This window comes from Etheostoma spectabile, chromosome 15 (genome assembly GCF_008692095.1).
Source record: "Etheostoma spectabile isolate EspeVRDwgs_2016 chromosome 15, UIUC_Espe_1.0, whole genome shotgun sequence".
Classification (NCBI taxonomy): Eukaryota; Metazoa; Chordata; class Actinopteri; order Perciformes; family Percidae; genus Etheostoma; species Etheostoma spectabile.
Window position 1 is genome coordinate 20,535,548 of NC_045747.1, and position 9,731 is coordinate 20,545,278.

A 9,731-nucleotide genomic window follows, 5' to 3' on the forward strand; every position below is an offset into this window, starting at 1 on the left:
CTGGTTCAAGTTCTTACCGGACACCCAACAGCAGGCCAGTGTTTCAGTAGCCAGTTTTCAATCCTTTTTACAAGCCTTTTTCCTATATTTTAGTGATATAATAAACACTGTTACACGTTTTTCTTAAACTATTTCAGCTTACACACTTTTAAAAAAATACAGCAATAATGGCCCAAATAATTTTGGTCAATATAACCTTGAGGTTAAATTTTCATACCGTTTAATTAATCCCTATTAAGAAATTAAAAATACAAGTCAGTTTAACCAAATAAGGTAAAAGGCACATCAGGAGTGAAAAGAGTGTAAAGACAAACTAATAGACACAGACACTGCACCTTACCGCCTCATGCTCCTTCTCCAAGGCAGCTGTTGTTGGGTCCATCTCAGCATATGTCTGTAAAGGAAAACTTCATTAGCTAAATGTCAACCAGAAGAGTGGCCCCACAGTGTGAAATATCTGTGCAACAGCCAATGTCTCTACCTTCTGTACATGGTTGATCTCATCATGTTTGCGCTTCTGGTTGCGAGTGATCTTCCTTTCAGGCTGTTCACCCAAATCACCAACACTTCCAATCTCTGTGCTCTTCCTCACTGCATCCTTCACCGTCTTGGTGAGTGCCAGGCGGGCTTTACCCACCCACTCATCTAAGCGTCTGTTAACTGCATGTCAAAAAAACAAGATGAGGAATCATTGTAAAGCAGTAGGTGATATGCTAGACAGCATATGGGCAAGAAATAAATCAATAGCATGCACATTAAGGACGTAGCAATCTAAATCAACTTTGAGGATATCGATGTGAATGTTAACGTGCATTGCAATTATCAGCTTAGGAAAAGTAGTGATGTACTCACATCCTACATAGTGAACATAGAACTCCTCTCTTCCCTCCTGTTCATTCAATCGGGACTGAATAACCTCTGCTGTATCTGAAAAGAGAGCAAGTTCCATTATTAATGAGACTTTTGTCCAACAAAGTAATTTATGTTACGTAAAAATACAAGCTTTATATGTTCTGTATAGGACATCTCACCAAACTCCAGTTATGTGAGACTTGAATACCTCCTTGCTTATTAGCAAAGGATGTAGCATATTTATTGTTATTTTGCCAGATAAAACGTGACGAGCTATAAATTGAACCTTTATTCAATTCGGCAATCGAATAATCCTCCAGACTGTAACGTATTGCGCGAGTGATACATCAACTTTTAGAATTGGTTCGCTTGCTGTTTGCATTGTTGTGGTTTTATGACCCATGCTGAATTAACCAGAAAGCCCAACTGAGCCTGTTGTAATGAAAAAAATCGTTGAATTACGTCTTAGAACCACGTTTTTAAGGGCATTAATCAGACATTGCACTACATTTTAATGGAGTGTAGTGTAGATTTCTCCCATAACAAAACAGAGGAGTCCGCGCAACTAGCTAGCTAGCTAGCTAACGTTAACCTGCTAACGTTAGCTAGCTAGCTGAACTCGGAGTGTACAGGCAGTATAACGGCATCACTCACGCCATGTCTTGTCAGCTCGTTGACATAAATACGTCTCTCCAATTTCGACTGAGACCTCCTGCTCCCTTCCGCTGCAGAATACTGCGCCTCTATCCGGGGTGTGATGAATACTAGAGCCCCCGGCTTCTCTCACACGATCAACGGCCTCCGCCTCGTCCTCTTCCCCGCCACTGCCGTTGGAAGAGCAAGCAGCCGGGATACTAGCGTTACTGTCCAATTCACCCCGCTCACTTTCCAAATGACTAGAATCCATATCCACATCCATTGAAGGCTCAGAGTCCTTGCTATTATTGTAGCTTTTGTGAAACTCAGTCCCACCAGTCATAACCTCGGTCGTTTTGAAAACAACAACACGCCTCCGCGAACCTGCGCAGATTTTTATGATGGGCTGGTCTTGACTACTTAAACAACTGACTGCCAAGATGGCGTCCGTGGGACGTAGCTAGATTCAGGTTCCACCAAACATGCTCCGCCTTTCCTCCTGCGCCACGTTGTTTAGACTTATTTAGCTTAATTATAATAAAAGTGATTGACTTTGACCGTCTAGTAGTGAAGATTATTTAAATTCCTCTTAGGGGTTAATATATAAACTGACAAAGATTTAAAACTATATTTTACCCCAACCTCCTTATTCTAACCCCCGATAGACTAAGGCCCCAAGAGCAGTTGGTTACAATCATATAGACTGTATATTCTATGATTACAACAATATGGATAGAAAATCATACGTTTTGTATTCCAGCCTCTAACACTCGGAAGGTGCTCCTCTTCAGGGTATGAACCAAATTCTTACAGTGCTCGAGGGGTAGGCCATTTTAGCCCCATAGACTGTAGACCAAGGGCTGTTCTCTTTTGGCCCCATTAGCAACTTAGCTAGGATTAATGATTAAGATCCTTTACCAGAGTGCTGGTAGCAAAATGTAATTTAAAAAGTCACCAGTAACTATAGCCATTTGAAAAATTTAGCAGAGTAAGTACAATATTTCTGAAACTGTTATAAACTGGCCCCATCTACGTACCATAGGACCACCCTGGCCAACAAAACATGTCCTGCTAAATTTCAGTCGCTTCAAATTACAGCATCATTGTACACAAAGAAATATTTTAAAGCTGCAGGTTGGTGTAACTGAACTGGAATAAACATTTAAAATAAAATCAGTAAATAAAGACATGCTGTAACACACTGTGACATCCACAGAACATTTAATTTGTAGTTCTTTAAGTTATATTGCACCACAACAAAAAGCAACAACCATCTGTAACTAATATTAGTGTGCTTAAAAGTGCATACCAGAGACCAGAATAACAGCAATGTACAGGGAGAAAGGATTCTACGCTGAATGTTGTTTCTGGTGCAGGGCTTTAATCTATGCCAACTGATAATGGAGGCACACACACATTTGGTCATTGGCCCTCCTGTTGCCCTTTGTCATAGCACCTCCTCTCTAGCCCTCTCTCGCTCCACCACCTTGTGTTGGAAGCCCCTGCCGTGACCCCGACGGGGAACCCCTCCTCTGCTGTACAGGTTATTGGGCCCTCCCCTGCCTCTTGAAGCCCGCCCGTCCCAGTAATAACGTCCAGGGGCCCCAGTGTCTGGGGCAGATCTGTGAGGACCCCTTCTTCTTCCACGGTGACCATGACCACCTGCAGAGTTTGCAGCATCTTTTAGACATTCAGTTTCCAAGGCTGCCTGGCACACTGGCTGGTCTGGAGACACCAGGGTGTGTTCTTGCTCTGAGTGGACACCCCTGCCTGTCTTAGACTGGCAGAACTCTGCATTTACTTGCATCTGTTGGCCATGGCTACCCTGAGCTTTGGCATTTATTGGTCTTTCAGTGCAGTCTGAGGACAGAGACAACTTATCCAGGTGCTGGGTGATGGGGGTCGCTCTCCAGTGTTGTGGTCTGGATCTGCCTCCTCTCCTCGGCCCCCTCGCCTGGTTCGGACGCCTCTGGCCCTGAGCGCCTCTGCAGTGGGACAGTCCAGAACCGAACTGCTCTGCTCTGACACCAGTTTCGTAAGAGGAAACATTAGAAGCAGACAGTACCGGGGGTCCAGGTGAGACGTCTGCGTCCAGGTTTCCGTTTTCAGCCGCAGGTGGAGTCTGGGGGTGTTGACATAAAGTTTTTGTGGAACATGTCATGCGGACAGAGTTAATGCATTTATTTTTGCATTTATGTATTTAAATTTACATATTTGTTTCCTTATTTTGAATGTTTTTTATTTTTAATACTATTTTGGAACATTTAATTTCTTACTAATTTATCAATTTATATAGATTTATTAATGTCATTCAGTTATTTATTTTTGATTTTGTCAATTTCCATTCTCCATCACCTCACCTCAGTTTTTGGTACTTTAAACCCATTAGTTCTGAATGACAAGTCGCTATGAAGATTTCATAACTTTTGCCAACTTCATATTTTTAACACTCTTTATGTAACAAGTTTTAGAAATGGCTGAGCAAATAAAATGTCCAGGTTCCATCAGATACACAGTATATACAAGTCAGTAATATGTAGTATGAGAGATAAAAAGACATTGTTGATTTGTTAGAAAGGTATGTGGATTACTTTATGCAATAAAAAGAACTGATGAAAAAGGAATATTGTAAAAAAAACAAAAAAAACAGTGCCAGCTTTAACAATCTACTCTAAACTTGTGTAAAAAAGGTACAAGATCAGAAAGACATGTATCTGAACACCAATGCAATTAAAAGAAAGAATTGTAGACTTCTACAGATATCAGCTATGGTTTGCAGTCTAAATGTGGCCATATAATGTCTGATTCAGTCTTACCTCGTTGGTGTGGATGAAAAAGCGATTTGACTCCACCTCTGGGTCAATGATCCCACCTTTAGACCTCTGTCTTTCCAAAAGCTTCTGGAGTTCACACCACTTCTGCTGAAAATGTGAACCAATCGCTGCTTCGTCGAGCTGAGTGAAAAACACAAAGCCTTTCGATGTTTATTCTTAGTCTTGGAAACAGCGTCTAGTGGACCTTTTGGTGACATGTTGAAACTGTGCCATTAAAGGATGGAGTTACCTCGGGCAGCTGGGGGGCGGGGGAGGACAGAAGCTGATCCACATCATATGTTAGAGGCTCTCTACACACCGGACACACCACAGTCAGCTCCTATGAGAAGCACTCAGTGATTAAATGCCGGTAGCTTATAGAGAAAGACAGAAAGCCTTCTTTGACCACATAACTGACCTGATAGTCTGTTCTCTCCCTGGTCTTGTCCTCCTCCAACTCCTTCTCCCTCTGGTGGAGCTCCCTCTCAGAGTGGCGGGCGTAGCGGCCGAGGCAGTGGGAGTGGAAGTAGTGGTAGCAGCTCGTCTTGGAGAACGTCTCTCCCTCCTGAAGACATGCAGTACACAAATAAGCATGAATGGGTTTGCAGGTGCAGCTTGTATGCACATTTCTGGAAGCATCCAGAAATTAAATGATTTTTTTGGCCACTTAGGAGCAGAATAAACTTGAACACAAGTCTGACATATCACCTTATAAATGCATTATGTTTTTTATTGTATAGTTGGAAAATGCCAGAATGTGTCAGTTACAGTTTCCTAAAGCTTGACATATGGTCATTAAATTACCTGGTTTGTTTGACCAACTGTCCAAAAAAACAAAAAACAAAGATGTTAAATGTACTATCACTTAAGACAAGTAAATTGGACATTCCTTACACGTGACAAGCAGGAATGGGTCCCTTTTGCTTTAAAATGATAATAAATGGATTATTTGATGTCCCTTTGTTAAAGTGAGACTGATAGGACAGAATATAATGGCACTGATGGGGAACAGCGTACCTTAAAGCCATAGAGACAAATGACACAGTTTCCATGAGGAATATTGCTTTCAGTCAGGATTTCTTTCGCTTTCTGGGGGAGGAAAAAAAAAAAAACAGGAAACCAATTAGAAACATAACTTCATCAACATTTTTAACTTAATGTAGAAATATATAAACTTCCACTGAAAACTGAATACATTTTCTTAAATGATATATTTAAAAACAAAAAAAAACACTACATATAGTGACCTCAATGAGCTGATACAACACTGGTGAACCCAGACACGACTGAGCCTCCAACTGAAGACACTTTTGGACACTAAGAGAAAAGGGTTACACATCATTACAGGATATTACACTCAATATTCAACATTTCCTGAGCAGGAAGTAGTGATCCCCTTCAGTTTGCTACCTGTTGATCTTGTCATCAGAAAGCCCCCGTGGGTGATGAATGGAGATGGCTGGAGAAGACGAGGGATACTAAGCGAACAAAACAAGAGAGACTTTACTTCATCAGTAGTGAGCTGAGCTTTAAAATGTTAAGTCTGGTGGTATTGTATGATTTGTCATTGTTAACTAATCCCATGAAAAGACCTAAGCCAAAGAATGTATCTACTAACAAGTACTAAGTGTGTATTACAGCCTGATATGTCTTCTTCCTCTGTGCCATTAAACCCTGCCCTGGCTAACATGTTCCTTTATTACCAATAAATACACCCGCTTTAGTTCATTTTGATTGAATTTCACACAGACTGTCCTGTTACCACAAATACTCACTAGAGCACCAAATATATTTAGGTTTTTAAAGATTTACATTTCAATAGGAGCTGAGAGCCACAGACAGGAAGTCAAACAGTATTAAGAGACAGACTTGTATGTTGTTGGTTTTGGTCTGGCTTTGTTTTATTAATGGGATGTAGAATTTACCATCTTTATCCTTTACAATCCATCACATATGGTGTGCGTCATGGCAGTGTATCCATAAACCACAACACAACACAGAGACTAAGATATTGTAACCCAAATCGGGGGCAGGATAAGATAAGGGAGAGCGTACCTGTTGATCGAGGGTCAAAGTCAGAGTGAGTCGGACAAACTGGGAGACAGAGTCCTCGGCTGTGGACGGGTACAGGACGAGGCTCACCTCCCAGCACCTGGAGGACAGCAAACACGGTTTTAAAAGCAAAGACAAGAGTCTACAGGAGACCGGGAAAGTCTTGAAACTCAGAGCTGAAGTGTTGTCAGATATCAAGCCCGACAGGCTACATAAACCATGTGCTCTGCCCAGACACTGTGTACCAAACTCTATTCAAAAATATGTGAATTTATTGTTTCCTTCCTCATGTGCAAAAAAATACATCACAGAAAGCAATATAATAATAATTATTAATAATAATAATAATAATAATCTTACCATTTAAAAGATTCAATAGTTTTGAATTACTATATTTCCCAATGCTCTAAATATGACTTTTCTGAATGACACAAATTAATTGAGCTGGAAGCCAAGCAATTTTAAAAGTATGTTTTCACAATTACTCTAATTATTTAATGACTATGTTGAATTGTGTAAAGTTCCTTACTGAACTATCAAAAAGCTCAGGTCAGGTTATGACCATAGACTGTATATTAGTAAAACTATTAATACTAATATACAGTCTATGGTTCTGAATGAATCTGATAAGCACTGTCCCTTGTTAAACTGACAAATGATTCTATGAAATATGGTGTGAGACTGACTAACTATGAGATAGCAGAGCAAAGAAAAGTACAAGTCACGTCCTTGAGTAAAAGTAGTTGGTTAAATCCATCCACTGCTGTCAATCATCAACCTTAAAGTCAAAGCTAGTAAAGCAAAGTTATGTCGTTTCGGCTCGTTGTCGTCTCACCCGTCTTCTTTCCTGCTGACCACCAGTTCATCCAGATAGATAGACTGCAGCACTTCAATTTCAGAGAACACACTGCGGAGAAATAATATAACATTTAACGTGTACTGCAGCCTTTTTGTGAGGTATTAATTTAAGTAAGGTTAACGTTCACACAACTGAAGTTAGCGGTAGCGTGTTAGCTCACACACTGTTGCTAGTTGACGTTAGCTACATGAGACCTGCTAGCTACCTTTCAGCATATTTGACTCAGAACACGTTAACTGTCATTGGGTACATAAGCTGTGGATCAAATATAATGAGTGCCATGAAATGTGTATGAGGTTTAAAAGTGAAAAGTAGGCGGTCAGCAAACTCACTCGCACTCCGCTGCCATGATGATGTTTTTGTGAGTGTAGGCTAACGTGTAGCTATATCTACGGCTGGGCTGCAACTGATGCAGCACACAGACCTTTCAAAACAGTTTCCCGGCCGGCAATCGTTAGCTCGACTAGCTAAGAACATCACGTAACCACACCAAAAACGGAGCCTCTGTTTTGTCTGCTACCAGCGTAACATCCCTATTCATGTAGAAAAATAGCGTGTATGTATACACTGCTGCCTAATTTGATTTTTTTTATTTTGAATGGATTCACCGGAAATATTAGCATGCTAATATGTCTGACTTGACTATAATCCCGAGTGTTTATCGCCCTCCAGTGGCCACAGTGTGTAACTGCAGCTCTGTTCATTACGTTTGTGATTTTTTAAATGAAAAATATCTATAATATCTTGTATAATATGTGTATAAATGTATATGTATGTGATGATAAAATATGCTCATTACCGCCGTGGTAAAAAAACAAAAAACAAACTAGATGTTAAATGTATGTATTATTGTCATCTCACAACAAAGGAATGCGCAATAAAAAGTAGTTGTGGCCCTTCCACATACAGAAAAGGGTTGTAATGATACTCAAAATAAGTAAATTAGATGAGAATAAAAACCCAAAATAGAACAAACTATTTAAAAGTAGCACTAAAGAAAAAAAAGGAAAAATAAACTGTATTTACAATAAATACAGTTACGTTTAAATGCATACAAAATATAAACAGTAATGTGTAATGTTAACGTCATAGGAGTGTTTTACATTATAGCGTAAACAGAAAACTTTTGTTTTACTATGGGTTATTGAACACAATTTTTTAAACATATAAAAAGTAAAATGGGTCACTGAGTGAAAAAAATATGACAAATGCCAGATGGAAGTTATTGACAATGAGCGCTTACAACCTAGAGTTTACACTGCCCTCCGGTGGCCAAGATATGTAACTACATTTACTGTAAAACCTTTATTTTCTGTTCAAACCGGAAGTGTTAATACACCTAATGTGTCCAGTTTGATGCTGGTGAAATACTGTTGTGGTCCTCTTGTGGTCGTTGCTATCATGTCTGCATACATGTATGTTTTAAAGTCACAAAACAACTTATTTTTAATACAATTAATACAAATATTGACACTACCATACGTTGTGTACTACAACCTACGTTGTTGTAAGAGCCCTGAGGTTTATACTTGTGTCCTGGTGTCTGCGTCATTCTAGCGTTTAGTGGTGCAGCTACTCACTATGGCCACAGGAGGGCAGTGAACACTCATGATCCTAAATCAGTCAAACAGACGATCACTGATGTACTGTTCCTTTTTGTAATACTGACACTGTTATATAACTTGTTATTAATATCGATTATAATAATAGTCAACACTGTGTTGTGAGGCCACAAATTATAACATATTTATTTTAATTACTTATTATTATTTATTATGTTATGTTAATTACTTATTATTATTTCTATTGTAATTAATTTGTCATATCATATTATTATTATTATTTTTGCACGTATTCTTCATCTTTTTATGTTTAATAAAGAAAAAGTTTTTTTTATTTTGAATGTGTTAACTGGAGGATAATTTCTAATCACGAGGATACGTTGCCCTCTGGTGGCCACAAACCCCAACTACAGCTGTCGCAAAAGTTTTATTTTGAATGTTTAACCGGAAGTTGTTCCATTCTTAATAAGTCTAACTTGACCATGGTATGGTTGTAGTTATTCATTGTGGCCACTAGAGGGCAGCTATATTCGTCCTTTTGAATACATATGTGGTGAGTTTACTGTATGTAGTGATTATATATGCTTCACATTAATGGGTAGTGCATGTTATAAAACTTTTGAAACAACGCGTTATTAATACAATTATGGCAAATACTGATGCTATCGTTGTATTTTTAATACTCACAATAATATTACTGATGTGTACATGTTGATATCAATAACGTTTTTACTAACAAAATTGAACTGAGTGTTGCAGTTCCTCACTGTGACCCTTGGATGGCGGTAAACATTCATGATTGGAAGGTCAGTTGTCAAGTTCACTAGTGTTAATGACAGCTACAACATACAATGTGAACCTTCAAAATAAAACTAGTGACCAGTGAGTTACTGCAACCCCCTCTATGCGCGTTTTTAACGATAGAGGGCAACGTTAAGCGTTTTGGGATACGGTTAG

The 9,731-nt window shown here is 39.2% G+C and overlaps 2 protein-coding genes across 4 annotated transcripts in view; both read right to left on the minus strand.

The window, feature by feature from the left end:
• Window positions 1–1,953, minus strand: part of kat8 (K(lysine) acetyltransferase 8) — a 6,152-nt gene extending 4,199 nt beyond the window's left edge. Inside the window, exons 1-4 of one of the 2 annotated variants that reach the window (XR_004335399.1) lie at window positions 1,507–1,953; window positions 853–927; window positions 482–660; window positions 341–394 (exon numbers count right to left, since the gene is read on the minus strand). Coding sequence is in view for 1 of the 2 variants with exons in the window: in XM_032537989.1 (XP_032393880.1) it covers window positions 341–394; window positions 482–660; window positions 853–927; window positions 1,507–1,831 (633 nt within the window). In the remaining variant the exon portion in view is untranslated. The remainder of the gene's footprint in view (window positions 1–340; window positions 395–481; window positions 661–852; window positions 928–1,506) is intronic. The other variant, XM_032537989.1, reaches the window with a different exon arrangement.
• A 477-nt stretch (window positions 1,954–2,430) lies between these two features.
• On the minus strand, window positions 2,431–7,811 carry rnf25 (ring finger protein 25). Of its 2 annotated transcripts, none has more exons than XM_032536448.1 (10): window positions 7,637–7,775; window positions 7,189–7,260; window positions 6,357–6,453; window positions 5,712–5,779; window positions 5,549–5,618; window positions 5,319–5,390; window positions 4,720–4,866; window positions 4,552–4,641; window positions 4,305–4,442; window positions 2,431–3,610 (listed from the first exon to the last, which is right to left on the minus strand). In XM_032536448.1, exons 1-10 carry the CDS (start codon window positions 7,687–7,689, stop codon window positions 2,936–2,938), a joined length of 1,482 nt encoding a protein of 493 aa, XP_032392339.1. In that variant the 5' UTR covers window positions 7,690–7,775; the 3' UTR covers window positions 2,431–2,935. The 2 variants fall into 2 exon arrangements, with proteins under 2 accessions (XP_032392339.1, XP_032392341.1); XM_032536450.1 differs by having other exon boundaries at window positions 2,432–3,610; window positions 7,545–7,811.
• Between the last annotated feature and the right edge of the window lie 1,920 nt (window positions 7,812–9,731).

What these genes read in the sequence shown, in the direction of transcription:
- rnf25 (XM_032536448.1), bottom strand. Translation starts at nt 7,689, where the DNA reads ATGTTCTTAGCTAGTCGAGCTAACGATTGCCGGCCGGGAAACTGTTTT. An exon ending in CTTTGACCCTCGATCAACAG is followed by an intron (nt 5,780 to 6,356) that starts GTACGCTCTCCC and finishes TTGTTCGCTTAG; the next exon opens with TATCCCTCGTCTTCTCCAGC. An exon ending in TGTTGTATCAGCTCATTGAG is followed by an intron (nt 5,391 to 5,548) that starts GTCACTATATGT and finishes TTCCTCCCCCAG; the next exon opens with AAAGCGAAAGAAATCCTGAC.